This window comes from Culex pipiens, chromosome 1, assembly GCF_016801865.2.
Source record: "Culex pipiens pallens isolate TS chromosome 1, TS_CPP_V2, whole genome shotgun sequence".
In the NCBI taxonomy this organism is placed as follows: Eukaryota; Metazoa; Arthropoda; class Insecta; order Diptera; family Culicidae; genus Culex; species Culex pipiens.
In genome coordinates, this window is record NC_068937.1 from 75,646,742 (window position 1) to 75,667,009 (window position 20,268).

Sequence of the window (20,268 nt, forward strand, 5' to 3'; positions counted from 1 at the left end):
TCGCATAAATGTCCCATATGCAAAAACAGCAAGCTGAGAAAAACGCATTTGAAGTTTGTCCCACACATAAGGCTACGTGTTAAGTTTTCGCGAAAAAACTGGATTTATTCCCGATTTATGGAACAAAGTAGTGGATGTTATAGGCTTTTCTGAAAGAGCACACGATTTTGAACCAAACCGCATCTATAACCCAAAAGCGATGAAAATGCATATGGGACATTAGGGTGTAATATCAAAATAGATTTTCCAGCACAGCATTATTTTAGTTCCTTTTGGGGTCCTAATCAACTCCCCAAAGTTTGGGAACGATTGGTTTAGTCCTCACTTTGCGCAAAGCAATTCAATTTTCCATACAAATTTGCATGGGAAAAATCTTTTTTTTTGAATTTTGATATTTATAAAATCCACGTTTCACGCTATATCAAAACCGGATTCATATTCGGATGCTCTGGAATGTACTCTACAACTTTCCCGAAGAGAGTATGGTGCTAACTTGCTCCTATAAAAAGATACAGCGTCCTCAAAACTCGTCTAAAACGTGATTTTCGATCAAAAAACACGTTTTAGACGAGTTTTGAACACGCTATATCTTTTTATAGGAGCAAGTTAGCACCATACTCTCTTCGGGAAAGTTGTAGAGCACATTCAGGAGCATCCGAATATGAATCCGGTTTTAGTATAGCGTGAAAGTTGGATTTTTTAAATATAAAAATTCAAAAAGAAGATTTTTCCCATACAAATTTGTATGGAAAATTGAATTGCTTTGCGCAAAGTGAGGACTAAACCAATCGTTCCCAAACTTTGGGGAGTTGTTAAGGACCCTATAAGGAACCAAAAAGTTGCTGTGCTAGCCAAATTTGGACAACTTTATTTTTTTCCATACAACCATATTACACCCTAATGGGACATTTATGCGATCAGGGGCAGTAAAGCACTCACACGTTTTCTTGTGAGCATTCCCGGCTGATACCGTGATAACTCGCGACCAAATGAGTGAACTTGTGGGATTGTAAAACTGGAAGCTGTAAGCTTTAGTCGGTGATAAGATTGCTTCTCAGTTGATTCGAGTTTTCAGGAAAGCGTGCTGCTTTCTCAAACAATATAACAGTGTTGCATATTGGTAATGAATGTGGCAGTGCCCAAAAAACTAATGTTAATTTAGGAGGACATCTTTGATTGAATGTAAAATTTTAAATGAAAAGTGTTTAGCGCTTCCACAGCAAATTCCAGGCCCGCATTACAAATATTGAAAATGGAGTACATATTCAAGACATTTTCCTGTTGTGTGTGAGTGTTTGTGAAAATTGATACTAGAAAAGTTTTATGATTTCTTGGCAGTAAAGTCTTTGAATGAATTTATCAATAATTATCAAGTGTAATAGTAAAAACTCTAAAAATCAGAGTCTGAAAGAGTAACTAGGAATATAAAGATTTTTTTCTGTAGCTATTTGAACAACCCTGAAATTTGCCCTGAAATGGCTTCATGAAACTTTTATTTCGTGCTGTAGGATAGGGTTGGTTCACTAAGACGATTAAAAATGTTATGTACAATATAAAAACGTATGGAAAGAAACACAAATCGGATATTTGAGCAACTCTAGATAAAATCAAAGATTTCTCAACCAGATACATTGAATACATATTTTTGCAAATATGGCGTATAGAAAGCTACTTTGGTTTTGTAAGAGATTTCGGGACATTTCGCTCGTTTGGTGGATTGTTATACTTGGCTGTGCCTTATTTGAAACACTGGTTGTTTTTTTTTTTTTGAAGACTAGTCAATTGAACATTTGTGTACGTAAATGTTTTTTAAGGTCTGTTTTTTCATTAATAGTTCTCTCTATTTAAAAATGATTGCACATCATCAAAACGAAACCTTTATAAATTTTCCATGTAATGTTCACATTTGTGAAACAACATAATGTAAGATGTTTTTTATTTGTCTAGGAAAACATGACTTTCTATTTTGTCTATTGCGTAGTTAAAACTGGAATGTAAGGTGTTGAAATGCTTTGCTACCATTTAAAAAGTAACTGTTTAAAAAAACTATTTTGATTTTTTTAAAGATTCTTCAAGTATCATTTGTGCTATTTGTGAAATTATGTAACTTCTCTAATGCAATTTTTGTTGTTCTAGTAGGTAATTAAACTTTTCAATCTGGGCATGCTGCTCTCAACTATATCATATTCTGTTTGGTCGTCAGCTTAAAGTGTCTTTCTTCCTTCAGTAAATCACGTTCTATATTCTATATCAATTCCATTTCGTATCCTTCCGTGCTTGCGATCGATGAAAAGATTTAATGCTAGCAGAGATGTTTTCTATTCCGTTTGACTGCTGATGTTGTGATATTTTTAGGTAATGTAAATTTATATTTGCATAGACATAGAGCAAAGGTACACATGTTTAGCTAACAAATGAAGTGAACTCTGATGCCAAATAGAAAGGCAGCAAAATTTAAAGAACAAGATTTAAAAAAAAGAATTATGAATTATTATTTATTTTACAAATATAACTTCAGTTTTTTTTTTATTGAGATTTACATTTAGTCGTAGCGATAATTTTGCATATCTGAAAAAATATTTTAAAAGCGAGAAAATAAAAATTAAGGGTTTTCTTTATTGTGTTTCGACTATCCGAAGTTTTTTAGAAACCTTCGAATAATACTGACCTACAAAAAAAGAGTAAAATCACTGCGCAGGCTCAACTCGTGGAAAAGCAAGAACTTTGGGGTCCCAAGATACACGTGCACCTTGAATTTTTCAACAATATTTAGGCATTTATCAGCAACAGGTCTATTGACCCAACGCTGAACTTATCGAAGATTTCCAGGATGCTCGGTCTTGGGCCGCTCGTCTCCAGTCGCCCACAATGTTGGCCGTTCTTGCATCTTCGTCGGCTGCACACAGCCAACGCGTACGAGGCTTTCCACGAAGCCGACGACCCCGTCCAGGTTCGCTGCTGAATATCGCTTTAGCCGCCCGCTCGTCTGACAATCTGGCTACATGTCCAGCCCACTTCAGCCTGTCGTGCTTGACGACTTTTACGATATCAGCATGTTTGTAGGCTTGGTACAACTCGAAGTTCATGCGCTTGTTCCACCGGTCTCCTACTTGTTTGACGCCGAAGATAGAACGCAGGATTCTCCGCTCGAAGACCCCAAGTGCTTTCTGGTCAGCCTCCTTTAGCGTCCACGACTCGTAACCGTAAAGAGCTACAGGGAGTATCAAGGTCCTGTACAGCGTGATTTTCGTAGGCGTCCTTAGGCAGCGGGACCTTAGCTGGCTACGAAGACCGTAGAAGGCCCTGTTTGCAGCACTAATCCGCCGGTTTACTTCGCAGCTCACATCGTTGTCGTACGTCACAAGTGTACCAAAATATACAAACTCATCCACCACCTCATATCTTTCTCCATCTATTTCCACCTCCGAAAGACTTCCACCTGCACTGCCACGCGCTCTGCCAGCAACCAGATACTTGGTCTTGGCAGTGTTGATGGTCAGTCCGATCTTCGCATCTTCCCGCTTGAAAGGAACGTACGCCTCCTCCACTGAACGACTGTCGATACCAACGATGTCGATGTCGTCAACGTATCCAAGCAGCATGTGCGATTTAGTTTTGAGTGTTCCGTTTCTTTGCACGCCTGCCCTTCGAGCAGCACCCTCCAACGCTATGATGAACAGTATGTTCGAGAAAGCATCGCCCTGCTTCAATCCATCCAACGTAACGAAAGCTTCAGATGTATCGTTAGCTATATTCGCACGCTTGATTTTGCTCCGTCGAGCGTTGCACGAATCAGTTTTATTAGCTTCGCTGGAAAGCAGTGTTCTACCATAATCTACCAAAGTTCATTTCTTTTGACTGAATCGTACGCTGCCTTGAAGTCGATGAAAAAATGCTGTGTTTGCAGGTTGTACTCCCGAAACTCGTTGACCGACCCGCTCGAAAACCACACTGATATTAGCCGACAAGGTCTCGGTCATCGGTCTCAGCTTGCTCCACAGGATGCGGGGAATACTTTGTACGCTGTGTTGAGGATTGTGATGCCTCGATAGTTGGCACAATCGAGTCTTTGCCCGTTTTGTAGATTGGGGTGACGAGCCCGTCTAACCAGTCGGTCGGAAGCTGTTCTTCGCACCAAATGGGTAGAATGATTTGATGCAGAATCTCGGTCATCCTCCCGTGCTTGAATAGTTCGGCCGGAAATCCGTCCTTTCCCGCGGATTTCCCGTTCATGAGCTCCTTAACAGCCTTAGCTACTTCCTCCAACGTAGGCGGGTCCACAGCTTTTCCATCTTCCTCAACGTGTATCCTGTCCTCGACGATTCCCTATCGTGTCTCACCGTTTAACAGTTGCTTCTTCCACCTAGCCACCACCGCAGTATTGTCTGTCAACAGGTTGCCTTCCGTGTCATTGCACATCGCAGGGGAAGGTGTGGTTTTAATTCTTACACCGTTGACAGTTGCGTAAAACCTCCGCTTATCGTTCGTGTTGTACTGTACTGCCGCTTCGGCAAGTACCGTTTTTCATACAAAAATGACTTTTTTAAATCGCTAATAACTTTTCAGGATCGAGTTTTACAGCTTTGGTATGTTCTACAAAGTTGTAGAGCATTAAATTTTCAATAAGAATCTCACTTTTGAGAATATTTGGATGGAAGTAGCGCACCGTGCAGACCAAACCGTAAGAAACTTGGGTTTTCCATACATTTTTTCGATTTTTCCCATACAAACTTCACCTCCGAGTATCAATGGGTAAATGATGACCGATTTTGCTCATATTTGGCCCAGAGTCCTAAAATAGGTCAAGGAACAATATTCAGCTTGTGGAGCGAGGTTTTGAGAAAAAGTCCCATATTCTGGGCACCCTACTGTAGGCTGTAGCCCTTTATTCTCAACACGCAGATCCGGTCATTCACCACCTTCCACTTGATGACTCGGTTCTACTGATCCTCAATCACTACGAGACCGACTCCGTGCATCGCCTTTTCGCCGCCATTGTAGTAGATGTGGTACTTGAAAGAGGTGTTGGCGATGGGGTCCACCGCCGTGAATTCTCGCTCTACATGACCGGGCCATCGAACTTCCTGGATGGCGGCCACATGCACGTTCAGCATGTGCAGCTCCCGGGCTAGAAGGCCAGCACGTGCAGGATATTGAGTTCAAACGTTCCATGTACCGAGTTGTCCTTTTTACATCGTCTAGTCTGATGCCGATTAATCCGTCCTGAATGTCTTCTTTCGTTTTGCTGAGTTGGTGATTTGCTTCGGTATGCTGCTTAACCAGGGCTGTGAATACCTAGTCTCGTGGTGGGGCTGCCACCTTGCAGCTTCCGGGACCCAGCTGCCGTTTTCTCTCGACACCGTAACGGAGGCTTTTGTCTCGTAACCTAATGTTTGTATGGAAAAAATCGTCAAAATGTATGGAGAAAAGTAACTGTTTTACTATCTGATTCTTACCATTTATCCTTAAAATTAGAACAACTTTCCCGAAGACACCATATTTTTAGGATTTTTTCCCGCGAAGTTATTAGCGCCCAAAACTGACCATTTTTGCGCGGCTAGCTGTAAGGGGCTACCTAACAACGATGTTTAATTCCAATTCGTACACTCACGTGCTCTCTCTCAGGTTCAAACTCTCTCACGAGCTTGCCTGCCTGCCTGTTTACCTACAACCCGGTCGGAAAAAAATCTGGTAAATTTGAGTGTCTGGCGCAGGCGGACGTTTGTCGTGTAGTTCAGACACACTTGGCACATTCCTTTAGCCAGGTTTTGCGTGACGCCCAACGAATCTGGCGGGATAACTCACAGCTGTCTGGCACAAAAACCATCAATCGGTTCAATCGGTTGAACCGTGCACGACCGGTTTGTTGCATATTCGCCAGAATTCTGGCAACATTCTTGGGCCAGTCGGGGGGAAAATCTGCCAGACGTCTTGCGCAGCTTACACTCAAAAAAACATTCACGTTGAAGTTACGTGAAAAGCTATGTGGTTTTTTTCCACTAGAATTTTCACGTAACTTCTACGAGGTGGACTTAGTAGAAACGGAATTTGCTCGGCCAGATCATTTCACGTTGTTTCTACGTGTTTAACACGTAAAAGCCAAATGTCTTTTTTTATAAATCTTACGTGCTTATTCTAGTGAAAGTTATAGGATGGTTTTAGTTTAGGATGGGTTTTTTAATTAAATTTTGAATGAAAACAATGATGTTGTTCGAAAATATAACATATTTTATTTGTTCACTTATACTTATAACATCTATTCACTATATTGGTTTTGGGTCGAAGTTAAGTTAAGACAAGTCCCGTTCTTTTTGTTGAATTGCTCCTGGCCCTTCTGGTGATCAATCTGGAACAGCAAGTCTTCGAGGTTGGGCCGAGCATAGCCGGCTCTACTAGTCACTGACCCGGTTCTTGTTGATACTGCTACCACGGACGAACGGACATGACACCACGAACAAATTTGGCCCAGTTTTGTGAGGCAAAATTCAAATTTCAGCCGAATAAAAATACGTTGAAACCGCGATGAAACACTAGCGCCGCTTGTGTTCACGTTGGCGAACTATATTTGTTTTGAAATTATTACACATTCAGTCAAAGTTTTGGCATACTGCGGCGATTGAAAAATTTCTGTATTTTATCCGCTACCAATACTTTCGCATTGCGCGCTGTTCCTTTTGCGGCGAACGGTAGTTATACACATTTTATTGATGTCAACAATACTTTTTGAAGCGAATCCAAAGTGAATCATGAATAATTATTTGTCAATAGAGCTTTATGACGTTTCGCGTACACACACTAGCGCACCATTTGATTTTGCTGGCCGGACAAAATTTAACCTCAATCTTTTTTATGTACGTACACGCAATACATGCGCACGTAGATAACTCTATAAACAAAGAAAACAGGATGTGCGAAGTTCATGACAAATTTAGTAAATAAGTTCAGCTATTTAATTTATTTATAATTTTCCTGACAATTAGAATTTTTCATTATTTTGAGCTCGCGATTAAGCATAACATTTTCCGCTGTCGTAAACGGGAGTAAACCAACATTTTGATGCCATTCTTGCACGTCCCAGGATTCCAGCTTTCAACAGCTATAAATGGCAAAGATATAACGAATCAGATCGCCAGAAGGACGCTTAGCACACGGAATTCGAGAACTGGCCTCCCAACACTAGGGAATGGCAAGTTCGTAAGATCCGGTCCAATAATCCGCAAATCCTCTGCCACAAAACACCATGTGCGGGAAGGAAGGAACAGCCAACGGTTCGCGGAACTGTCCCAAATCGAAGCTCTCGGCTGGTCGACACCCAATTCCCGCAATCTCCCGCAAAATAAACTGAGCATACTTTGCGGTTGCGGCACGACCTTCTTGCTCCTTTCAATTATTTGATAGTTCTTCTGAGCCGCAAAACTAAACCCACTGCTTAGAAACAGCAAGATCTAAAGGAAATCTGAAGATGCCCCATTCTGTTTTGTTTAGTTGTTAAAACACGTCGAAACTTTCATTCCATTTCATTTAGCACCTTGTTTAGCACGCAAATCGACGATTCCAAACGTTTTGACAACCGACGAGCCGAACTCAAGCAAACGGTCGAGTAAAGCAAACTGTCAAATTTTGTTTTGACATTTACGATCTCGTTCTGAAGGCAAGCAGGAAAAAAAGAACATGAAGAAGAAAGAGAAGACCAGCTTCAAAATCGAAATGCTGGTGTCATGTCCGTTCGTCCGTGCTGCTACTGCCGATGCAGAATGGTCAATTTCCCTGATTAACCCTGATCCGTGACCAGTGTACCCAAAAAAGATCGCCGGACGTAATCTTCCCGGCAGGGCACTGCCTCGAAGATAAGCTTGACAGTGGTTTTCTCGTCAGTCCGACGACGGGATGGTTGCAGTGGCATCCGAATTTCCCGGTCTCCGGCCGTGGCTACCCAGTCAAATCAATCCGAATTCTGAAACGGAATCTAATTAGAATCGTATACAAATTCCGTTTAAAACGCAACAACCGGTTCCGTGTTCGAACCGGTTGTTGCGTTTGAAACGGAATTTGTATACGATTCTAATTAGATTCCGTTTCAGAATTCGGATTGATTTGACTGGGTAGTTGATTCTTGATATCCATGTCCAGCTTTCAAACTCTGAAACAACAAAATAAATGAATAAATTGAAAACAACTTAAAATAAATTAAACATACCGTTTGATAATCTTTCAACATCACTTTGTTAAAAAGAGTTCCGCAGCAGGTCTTTACAGTTTGCCATCATTTTTCATACTAAAATTATCACGTAGAAACTGGTCGAAATGGCGCACTCACAGAAAAAAAAGCTTCGTTAAAGTTATATTTCAAAACACGTAAAAGCTACATGAAAGAACCTAGTGGAAAAATACCATAAGGTTTTTCACGTAACTTCAACGAGAAAACATTTTTTTGCCAGAACACTTTCACATTATTTTTACGTGTGTCACGTAAAAAGGGCCTAGCGACGGGGAAATCGGGGTTACGTGATTTTTCACATAGCATGAACGTGTGGATTTTTTTGAGTGTAAAGTTTCAGCGCAGCGAAGAGAAGAAACCATAGGCCCGTGATACTGACGTAGCTTGCTGAAGCCGCCACCAAATGTTTGGTGGCGCTGTTTCGGGAATAACATTTCAGAGGGGCACAAATCAAAATATAATAAGTCTTATTTAATTTTTTGGAAAATAATCCTGTAGCTGCTCATATTGATTCTTTTCATTAAAATAAACCATAAATGCCGAAAACAACAATATATGTTTAGCATCAGGTCTCAGGCAAAGCTTCCCAGCAGGTGTTTATTTCAAATCCTCTGAAATGTCTTCCGCAAATTCTTATTTGGCCAATGAACTTACAGATCATCATAATGTTAATTTAAATCTACAATTTGAGGCAGTTGAGCTCAACCATGTTGTTGGGAAACCTTAAGAGCGAGTCCACGAACAGGGAAGCCCATTGTTAGGGACGTTGTGGGGCTTTACAAAAAAGCATGTTTTTGAGTCAAACAAACCAACTTCTATGGTACCCCGTGGTTTGAATGTGTTGGTAAATTTTCGACAAGAAAGCCAGAACAGCTATTTTTAGACATAAAAGTTCAAATTTAGAAACTAATTTTGTTGTTTTGTGTCTATTCCTACTGAAACAAATTAAAAAATATTCAAATATTGTGCAAAAACATTGCTAAAATCACTTCTCAATTCACCCCATGTATCTCGAAAAGATTCCCAAAAAAGTGTCCACGTGGTTTATGGATGGTCCCAAAGGTAAGAACAAGATTGTCCGTCAGGCCTGGACGCAAACGCAAAATTTTGCGCCTGTCATCATAGCCTGCCAGTCATCGACCATTGAACAAAGCAACCCCTGTAGATTGTTCGACTGACAGTTGATGGAAAAATCGAACTGGCACAGCGTTCTGCGTTCACCACTGCGTCGAACGGACAATCTTGTTCAAAGCTTAATAAATGAATCAATTTGTGACGTGAGAATATAATTTTAAGTGATAACTTATTTTGTAAGAAAACCCTCGTGATTATATTAGCTTTGATGCTTTGAGACAGTCCAAAATATTGATTTAAATATCGTTAAAAATACAAATATTACCGTAACACCCGTCTGACCTGTGTCCGATTGTTGGCCAATCCGGTCTTACCGTCTTACCTGAAAATAGTTTTGCTTGTAAACCTATCAATTAACTCGTCTTGAGGACCCCTTTGTTCTCTAACTCCACCACGTCCTCGTGTAGCGTTTCCTTCGTAGACCGGAAAAAAGGCACTAACCAGGCACTAACTGTTTGCTGCTTTTGTCCCTGGGAGCCTGTGACAGTTCTCTATCTGGAAGAATTTACCAGCAGAGCATTTTCCTTCGTCTTTGGCTGGATCCGGGTTTGTTATGGATTGGTTTGCCATGAAAACTGCTTTGTATTAAGTATCTTTGATTGAATTGATTTTTCCACTGGGCCCAAACCCGCCCGGTGTTCAATTTTATCTAAACTTAATTAATAATCATGAAATTCCAAAACTTGCTCGCCATTTCGCTGAATGTTTACCTCGCTCTGTCAAAATTTGGTCAAAACAGTGCGAAAGAGATGAACGAAAAACAACATCACTACCATGTTTGACTGTGTGCGTGCGCGCATAATTTGTTTCACTGTGTGCGTGTACGGGCATTGAAAAGCTCGACAACTTAGATGTCAGCCCACCAGATGGCTCTGCGGTTTTGATGATTGAGCGTTGTTCCCAGATTTTGGGAGTTGTCTATCTTTTTAAATTAGGTATCTTTTTTTTTTTTTTATTTTTATTAGGTCCATTTTGGTACTGGGACCTGGTTAGGACCGAGTCGGCTTTTGTAATTACATTTGACTCAATAATTACAGAGGATCTTGTGTGTAAATGTTAGTGGGAGGGGAGCCGATTACCCGCGGCTTAGGTATCTTTGATAGGACTCAATTGCGCCCGCCGAGATCGAGATCGATCCTGAATCGAGTCGAGGCTCGAGCCAGAATTCTAAGTGGGTAAGGTTAGGATTCTATGAAAAAGCGGGATTTTCTATGGGTTTCTGGGTTTTCTCTTTTATTACAGAAAACTAACTTTGATTAGTTTTTTCATAGTTCACATAGTTTAGAACCAAACTGCATCCCAGTCAACTCTATCGGAATTCTGAAACGGAATTCAATTACGTATTCCGTTTCAAACGCATCTACTGGTACGTACACGGAATCGATTGTTGCGTTTCGAATTGAACTCCGTTTCAGAATTCCGATTGAGTTAACTAGGGAGTTACTCCGCCAGATTTTTGCCAGATTCGTCGGGCGTTATACAAAACCTAGCTAAAAGAAGTGTGCCAAGTTTGTCTGAACTGCACGACAAACGTCCACCTGCGAAATAATCTCAAATTTACCAGATTATTTTCCGACCGGGTAGGACTAGAGACCCTAAATAGGGAGACTGGTCTAAGCTTGCTAAATCTATCTGGCAACGTATGTTTTGAGCTTGGCAACACTGATAAGTTTTGCTGGGCGTAAAGGCAAATGCTCGTTTGGATACGTCAAACTCGCGTCTGTTTGGGTACGTCAAATTCACTTCGTCCAGTCTCCCTATTTAGGATCTCTAGGTAGGACACCCTGTCACGAAATATTCTAGCAGTGCTGGTTCTGTTAGAATCCTGCTAGAACGGTGGAACATTTCTGCTAGAATGCTGTAAAATATCCAGCTCTGTAAGAACTCTGCTAGAATCATGCTAGAACGACATGCCTGGGCAGCTGGTTTAAACTTCCATCGCGTTTTCTTTGTTGCATTTATTCGAACGTGGGACAATTATGCTTAGACAGGTAGTAAGTTAGAATGAAACATAATTTTCCTCTCTGTTTACTTTTTCTTGCAGATTTTTATGTTTGCTTAGAAACAACTAATTATACCTGCAGCATAAAGTAAATACGCACATCCACACAAACCTTTGCACTTGACATGGAAACTGGTGCATTTCTGTATTAAAGTATCAACTGCTAGATCTAGGGTTTTTTCTTAAAATTTATTTTCCTTAAAAGAGCACTCAGATAGCATGATCTAAACGAAAAAATATGTACCCTCAATGCAAAGGCTAATAAATTAAACTAAGGGAAAGGTTCTCCAACCCAGTCAAATCAACCCGAATTCTGAAACGGAATCTAATTAGAATCGTATACAAATTCCGTTTCAAACGCAACAACCGGTTCGAACACGGAACCGGTTGTTGCGTTTGAAACGGAATTTGTATACGATTCTAATTAGATTCCGTTTCAGAATTCGGATTGAGTTAACTGGGAAATCTCTGAATTGCAAATGTAACATCCTGGAACAGAACTGCTAAATTCTAATAAAAACACAAATTGAATTGAATTAAGAGTATCAACTGATTTAAGAGATGTTCATGTAGAAAACGTTTTGAATAATGCGCAAGGAAACCTGCCAGTCTGCTCATCAGATGTTGGGTTTATTTCTTATTTAGAACAATCAGCGATGTCCTTTGTGAAATTTAGCAATATATTTGATTTCAAAAAAATTAACTTAAACAAAAAGTTGCAGGTTAAAAGGGATTTGCTCTACTAGTACGGCTTATCTTATCAATCATCTTCCGGTAAAGTCTTTTACAATAAGAAAACTGGCCAGACAATCAACGCAAAAGTCAACGCTAATCATCACAAGAACAAAAAAATATATCTACATATAAAAAGTACACTGCAAACAAAATGGGTAAGCACAATCTTGGAAACCTTTGTTGTTAAACAAGAGACTTTCAACACCGAACTTTATCCCAGTCAACTAAATCGGAAATATGAAATGGAATCAAATTCGAATAGTTACGTATTCCGTTTCAAACGCAACAATAGGTACGTACACGGAATCGGTTGTTGCGTTTGAAACGGAATACGTAAACGTTTCGAATTGCATTCCGTTTCAGAATTCCGATAGAGTTAACTGGAGTTTCCGCATAATAACTTTGGCTTTTTTCTTCAACCTCACATAGAATCTTTCTTTCGAATGCGCCGATCATCCCATGCTCCAAGCGCCAACCAAGAACCACTCATCGTAGTCGAAGAATCGGAAAATCTCGAAAAAGAAGAAGAAATAAGCCATACCTCATCTCCTCGCCAAAGCTTGGATATTGATTCTCCGGAAAATCCGTACCTGCTGTCACCATGGCGCGATCCGCGAGAAACCCGTAAGCACTCGTTGCCAACGCCTCCATGCACGAGTGGCATCACAGCTAGCCAGGTACTTATGATACGATGCAAGACCCTCCTACTAGGGACCCTAAACAGGGAAGTTGACGTACTTAAACAGACACAAGTTCGACGTATCCAAACGAGTATTTTCCTCTACGCCCAGCAAAACTTGGCAGTGTTGGCAAGCACAAAACATAGTTGCCAAATCGATTCAGCAAAGTCTTGCCAGTCTCCCTATTTAGGGTCTCTACCTCCAAGAAGTTGTTACGAAAGGTCCCGGTCGGAAATGGCGGACGCATGATTCGTCTGGCGTTATGCAAAACTTGGCTAGAAAAAGTGTGCCAAGTGTGTCTGAACTGCACGACAAACGTCCGCCTGCGTTAGACACTTAAATTTGCCAGATTATTTTCTGAGTGGGGTGCGGATCGAGCAGTTTTGCACATCTGGCGCAGATTCCTAGTTAACTCAATTGGAATTCTGAATCGGAACTGAATTCGAATTCCAATTCAATTCAAACTTGCCCAGTTAACTTAATCAGAATTCTTCACCCTTTTCTTGCTTTCGCTACGCTGCTGCCCATTTGAAATGTTTCTTGACCGGTTTCTTCCGAAGTGCATACCTTACATACAACGGAATACGTAAACGATTCGAATAGAATTCCGATTTAGAATTCCGATTGAGTTGACTGGGTTTCCTCTCCCACCCGGTCGGAAAATAATCTGGTAAATTTGAGTGTCTGGCGCAGGCAGACGTTTGTCGTGCAGTTCAGACACACTTGGCACACTTATTCTAGCCAAGTTTTGCGTAACGCCAGACGAATCTGGCCAAAATCGGGCAAAATTTCAGCCAGCTGTCTGGCAACAAAATCAACCGGTACAATCGGTTGAACCGTGCACGACCGGTTTGTGTCATATTCGCCAGAAATCATGGCAGAAATCTGCGGCAAATCTGGAGGAAATTCGTAACCGTAACGCCAGATAGCTGGCGCAAGCACCCAGACCAGCCATGCCAGATATATACAGATAAATCTGTATTTTACAGATTTTTCGATCCCAAAAATCCCAAAAATCTGTATATACAGCTTTTTTTAAAATTGTTGTACTTGAAAGTCTCAACAGTTTAGTAATTAATTTATGCTTTAATATGATTAAAAAGCTTAAATCTGTTGTTAAAAATTTCAAAATGTCTTCTGTTGCTTCGTTTTCGACAAGATACAGATAAAATACAGATTTATTTTCAAGAAAATACAGATCTCCCTTAAAATAATCTGGCAACGTTGCTCGGCGCTGCCTCGCTCAACGATGGATGGAGCAGAATATGCTCGGCCATCGGCAGTGCCGCTGAAGCCGCGCTAGGTAGTACGGTCCGAATTGGAAAGCAGCGCTGGTTCGACGAGGAGTGCCAGCGGCTACTTGACGAGAAGAAAGCAGCTTATGCGGTGAAGCTGAGAGCTACAACTGATGAGAACGTGGCCAGATACAAACAAGCGCTGAAACAGCAGAGAACGGTCTTCAAGCTCAAGAAGCGCCAGCTGGAAGATCGCGATCGCGCCGAAATGGAGCAGCTGTTCCGGCAGAACGAGACGCGAAAGTTCTACGAGAAGGTTAACCGGTCCCGCAAAGGCTATGCGCCGCAAGCCAACACTTAGGCGTGGGAGTCGCTCAATCTGCATTCCTGTCATACATGAGGTCTGCACAGCTGATTCCACGTAGATTTTTCCCGCCAGTAATGACAGGAAACGCTGACAAACGGAATATGTGCCAAAATCATAAGTGGTTTTTTAACATATAAAGGGATATCATCGTGAACTGGAACTGCCGGTCGTTAGCCCGGGTAAAGTGGAAACGTTGAGATGATTGTTGTCCTCTGCTCTCATCTCGCAAAAAGCTATACAGAGAACCACGTCCCATTCCCCATCCCCAATCCCTTTCCCAAATCCCAATCCCCAATCTACAGTGTCAAGCGACCCGTGCCAAGGGATGTATGTCTGGAGGGGAGCAAGAAGTATCCAGGTCTGAACGGAGCCTGCGTGGTACCAAGACGCCCCACGCAGTATGTAGTCTCCTCTGTGTCTTTGCAGGCCCGAGTCACAGTTGAAGTTTGTAGGAGTCCTGAAAACAAGGTTTATCAACATGGAAACTGATCAAAACCAAAACCCAAGTGCCAGCTGCTTCCCTCAGCTGGAACCAACGCGGAAGGAAGGAAGAAGAAGCATGAAATCCGCCGGAAGAGAGGACACCACTAGAAGAGAAGAGTCGGCGGAAAACTGTAGAGTGCAGTTTGCGGTGTCGGAACGCATGAGAGACATGCACAGGAAGGTTCACATGTGGAAGGAAGTAGGAGAGTTATCCAGTACCAAACGAGAACCTTCTGTTGTTCTTCGGAGCAATTCTGCGAGAGATGGTAAGGTTACGCAACAGTCTTTGACGAAAACTAGGCAACCACATGCATATTTTCGCTTTTTTGCGAATATAGCACCGGTACAGCTGAACATTCTGAAAATTCACGCAACAACCTCACCGCTTGAGCACCCCCGCTACGATGAGCACGGTATTTTACCACTCGTCAACACAGCATCTCAGAAAACTCTCAGGTACAGATATACAATCCAAAACCGACCTCATGTGGCCTTCCAGTACTTCATGTACTATACAAGAGGAACCCGCATCCTCAACACACATCAGCGACCAAGCTGCAGGACACTGCCATCCTGTTCCCGGATCATCAAAACATCTTGGAGAAAACGGCAGGTTCAACTGAACAATGAACAATATCCGTTGCATCCAGGTTAACCTCCATCATGCTAAGGGTGCTTCCAGTATCCTTAGTCGGAGGTTCACTAAAGAGCAATTGGGGATTGCTCTCGTTCAAGAACCGTGGGTGAACCACAACAAAATCCTTGGACTGTCCTGTCAAAGCAGTAGATTGATCTACAGCAATACGCAGGCAACACCAAGAACGGCGATTCTGCTGAGCGGAAACATCAAGTGTACTCCAATCACGGAATTCGTCCAACGAGACATCGTTGCAGCAATGGTGACCGTCCCGACCACCAAGGGAAAGCAGGAGATGGTTGTTGCATCTGCTTACTTTCCTGGTGACCAGGACGATGTTCCACCGCCAGAAGTGGCCGCACTTGTGCGATACTGTAGGGCTGTCAATAAACCGTTCCTCATCGGCTGTGACGCGAACGCCCACCATACGATATGGGGAAGCACGGATGTTAACGATAGAGGTGAGCGCCTTCTTGAATACTTGACGTCTAACAACGTCAATGTATGCAATAAGGGCAATGAACCTACTTTTGTTACTGTCGCAAGACAGGAGGTCTTGGACCTCACTCTGTGTAGTGCTGCTTTTGCAGACAAAATAAAAAACTGGCATGTCTCTGAAGAAGCTAGTCTAGCTGATCACAGACAGATTGTCTTTGACATTGAAGCCAGTCAACTGAAAAGGGAAACGTTTCGTGACCCAAATGACACGGACTGGAACGCCTTTCGAGGTCACCTTTGCCGGTCCAAACAAGACGCTCATTCACGAATACGAACCCCCGAAGAATTGGATACTGCAGCGAATACTCTTCAACGCAGGATCACGGCAGCCTACCAGGCATGCTGCCCTAAGAAGGTGAGGGAAATCTGTCGGGACGTACCGTGGTGGAGCGAAAGCCTGAGCAGTCTCCGCAAGGAGGCTAGAAGGCTTTTCAACAGAGCTAAGCTCACTTCCGAATGGGATGCCTACAAAGCAGCCCTAACGAAGTATAACGCGGAGTTGAGGAGAGCCAAAAAAACTAGCCTGGCTAATTTCTGTGAGGACATAAGCTCGATGTCTGAAGCAACCCGACTCCAAAAGGCGTTGTCAAAAGACCATTCCAACGGTCTAGGACAGGTGAGAGACGAGCAAGGCACTCTCACTGTCACAAACAAGGAAACACTGCAAGTACTCATGAGTACGCACTTTCCAGAATCAACTGAAAGAGAGGAGGATGCAGCTAGTACCCGGACTGCAGATGGTGTATGGTGTCGACCAGGGGCGCCGACTCTGGGGGGGGCACGGTACTTTTTGCCCCCCCTAAAAATTGGCTGGGGGGGCAGCCCATACATTGTGCCCCCCCAGAAATTTTGGAAGAAAAATATACTTATATCAAATATAAAAAAGGAAATAATTGAAAATAATATCTCAAACATAAATGGACCATTATTGTTTGTACACACGGATAGAATTGTTGTAAACGAATCCGTAAAATAGTTCAAAAACATTTGTTGTTTTCGAAATCGCTGAAATTTTTTGAACAAAATCGTTTACAATTTTCTGGATTTAGATGCATTATTTTTCTAAATCGACAACGTTTTATCTATACCACTGTGCTCTCTAGGAAAATCAGTAAGCTTAGTACAAGAGCACAGAGGCATCGGTGAATGATTTGAGAGATGTCGTCAACATAGATTTTACGGATTTGCTCATAAGATTTCTATCTGTGCATGTTGTTTCAAAAACAAAACCAATGTACTTTTCCCAAAGCACTTCAATCATCATCAAGTTTTCAAACGCAACATTCTGCGATTTGCCATTGTAGATCAGGATTTAGCGAATATAAGCTGAAACACTTTTCAAAATGGTAATTTGTTGATTGCTTTACGTTTACAAAAATGCTGATAAATTCGATAATTTTTTGGGTAATTTTAGAAAGGATTTGAAAAGATTTCAAATACATTTGTTAACCGTTAACCGTTCTATACCAATTTTAGCCAAAAAATACAATTGTTTCAAAAAAAGTAAATTTTTGAAAACTAGCGCACCGCTTTACTGAGAAACTAACAAATTAAAACCTTATCTGAGACAATTCCACATTATAATCTTAAAAAAAACAAGCAATTTATGATCGATTTAAAAAAAATAAAAAGGCTGTAGAAATTTTAACTGCACCCTTAAAAAATATGCCAAAAAATCAGGGAGTAGAGAATAATACTAAAAATAGAACATTTTCAGGAAATCAGCATTATTAAGTAATGGAAATCCATTTTAAAATGCTTAAAATTCAAAAATTCAAAAATTCAAAAATTCAAAAATTCAAAAATTCAAAAATTCAAAAATTCAAAAATTCAAAAATTCAAAAATTCAAAAATTCAAAAATTCAAAAATTCAAAAATTCAAAAATTCAAAAATTCAAAAATTCAAAAATTCAAAAATTCAAAAATTCAAAAATTCCAAAATTCCAAAATTCCAAAATTCCAAAATTCAAAAATTCAAAAATTCAAAAATTCAAAAATTCAAAAATTCAAAAATTCAAAAATTCAAAAATTCAAAAATTCAAAAATTCAAAAATTCAAAAATTCAAAAATTCAAAAATTCAAAAATTCAAAAATTCAAAAATTCAAAAATTCAAAAATTCAAAAATTCAAAAATTCAAAAATTCAAAAATTCAAAAATTCAAAAATTCAAAAATTCAAAAATTCAAAAATTCAAAAATTCAAAAATTCAAAAATTCAAAAATTCAAAAATTCAAAAATTCAAAAATTCAAAAATTCAAAAATTCAAAAATTCAAAAATTCAAAAATTCAATAATTCAAAAATTCAAAAATTCAAAAATTCAAAAATTCAAAAATTCAAAAATTCAAAAATTCAAAAATTCAAAAATTCAAAAATTCAAAAATTCAAAAATTCAAAAATTCAAAAATTCAAAAATTCAAAAATTCAAAAATTCAAAAATTCAAAAATTCAAAAATTCAAAAATTCAAAAATTCAAAAATTCAAAAATTCAAAAATTCAAAAATTCAAAAATTCAAAAATTCAAAAATTCAAAAATTCAAAAATTCAAAAATTCAAAAATTCAAAAATTCAAAAATTCAAAAATTCAAAAATTCAAAAATTCAAAAATTCAAAAATTCAAAAATTCAAAAATTCAAAAATTCAAAAATTCAAAAATTCAAAAATTCAAAAATTCAAAAATTCAAAAATTCAAAAATTCAAAAATTCAAAAATTCAAAAATTCAAAAATTCAAAAATTCAAGAATTCAAAAATTCAAAAATTCAAAAATTCAAAAATTCAAAAATTCAAAAATTCAAAAATTCAAAAATTCAAAGATTCAAAGATTCAAAAATTCAAAAATTCAAAAATTCAAAAATTCAAAAATTCAAAAATTCAAGAATTCAAAAATTCAAGAATTCAAAAATTCAAAAATTCAAAAATTCAAAAATTCAAAAATTCAAAAATTCAAAAATTCAAAAATTCAAAAATTCAAAAATTCAAAAATTCAAAAATTCAAAAATTCAAAAATTCAAAAATTCAAAAATTCAAAAATTCAAAAATTCAAAAAATTCTTAAATGCTTAAATTCTTAAATTCTTAAATTCTTAAATTCTTAAATTCTTAAATTCTTAAATTCTTAAATTCTTAAATTCTTAAATTCTTAAATTCTTAAATTCTTAAATTCTTAAATTCTTAAATTCTTAAATTCTTAAATTCTTAAATTCTTAAATTCTTAAATTCTTAAATTCTTAAATTCTTAAATTCTTAAATTCTTAAATTCTTAAATTCTTAAATTCTTAAATTCTTAAATTCTTAAATTCTTAAATTCTTAAATTCTTAAATTCTTAAATTCTTAAATTCTTAAATTCTTAAATTCTTAAATTCTTAAATTCTTAAATTCTTAAATTCTTAAATTCTTAAATTCTTAAATTCTTAAATTCTTAAATTCTTAAATTCTTAAATTCTTAAATTCTTAAATTCTTAAATTCTTAAATTCTTAAATTCTTAAATTCTTAAATTCTTAAATTCTTAAATTCTTAAATTCTTAAATTCTTAAATTCTTAAATTCTTAAATTCTTAAATTCTTAAATTCTTAAATTCTTAAATTCTTAAATTCTTAAATTCTTAAATTCTTAAATTCTTAAATTCTTAAATTCTTAAATTCTTAAATTCTTAAATTCTTAAATTCTTAAATTCTTAAATTCTTAAATTCTTAAATTCTTAAATTCTTAAATTCTTAAATTCTTAAATTCTTAAATTCTTAAATTCTTAAATTCTTAAATTCTTAAATTCTTAAATTCTTAAATTCTTAAATTCTTAAATTCTTAAATTCTTAAATTCTTAAATTCTTAAATTCTTAAATTCTTAAAATATTAATTCATGTATCATATTTCTAAATTTTCGATTTTTTTAAACATTGAATTTTATTGTTATTTCTAAATTTCTGATTGTTTAAATTTCTGGATTTCTGCTTTTGATTTCTTAAATTTTTTTTAACTCCAGAATATTTTTATACTGTTAATTTTTTTTAATTTTGGAATATTGAATTTTATGCATCTGTTATTTTTTTTTCTAAATTGCAGATTTGAAAAATGGATGTTTTTTAAATGTGTATTTGTATTTTTAAATTTTTGCTTTTTCTTTTGTTTTTATTTTTAGAATATTTGTATTGTTAATTTTCTAAATATCTGATTATTTTTGTTATTGACTGTTAATTCTATTGTCTATTGTTATTGTGAGAATATGCCAATTAGAAGGAATTCGCCTTCCAAACATATAAAAAATTCCCCCCAATTAACATTC

General features: G+C 38.2%; 1 protein-coding gene and 1 long non-coding RNA gene across 6 annotated transcripts in view; both read left to right on the top strand.

Annotated features, from left to right (window-relative positions):
• The first annotated feature begins 707 nt into the window (after positions 1-707).
• The window catches only part of LOC120425635 (uncharacterized), a 51,292-nt gene continuing 31,731 nt past the window's right edge, over positions 708-20,268 (top strand). For 3 of the 5 annotated variants that reach the window (XM_039590218.2, XM_052707058.1, XM_052707050.1), the window contains exons 1-3: positions 710-1,120; positions 12,071-12,244; positions 12,519-12,766. In XM_039590218.2, coding sequence (XP_039446152.1) covers positions 12,241-12,244; positions 12,519-12,766 — 252 coding nt within the window. In that variant the 5' untranslated portion in view covers positions 710-1,120; positions 12,071-12,240. Of the gene's footprint in view, positions 1,121-12,070; positions 12,245-12,518; positions 12,767-20,268 lie in introns of all 5 variants that reach the window. The other 2 variants (XM_052707062.1, XM_052707056.1) reach the window with 2 other exon arrangements.
• The window catches only part of LOC128092720 (uncharacterized), a 51,822-nt gene continuing 39,505 nt past the window's right edge, over positions 7,952-20,268 (top strand). The window contains exons 1-2 of the long non-coding RNA XR_008211953.1: positions 7,952-8,102; positions 11,040-11,126. This is a non-coding gene — a long non-coding RNA (uncharacterized LOC128092720). The remainder of the gene's footprint in view (positions 8,103-11,039; positions 11,127-20,268) is intronic.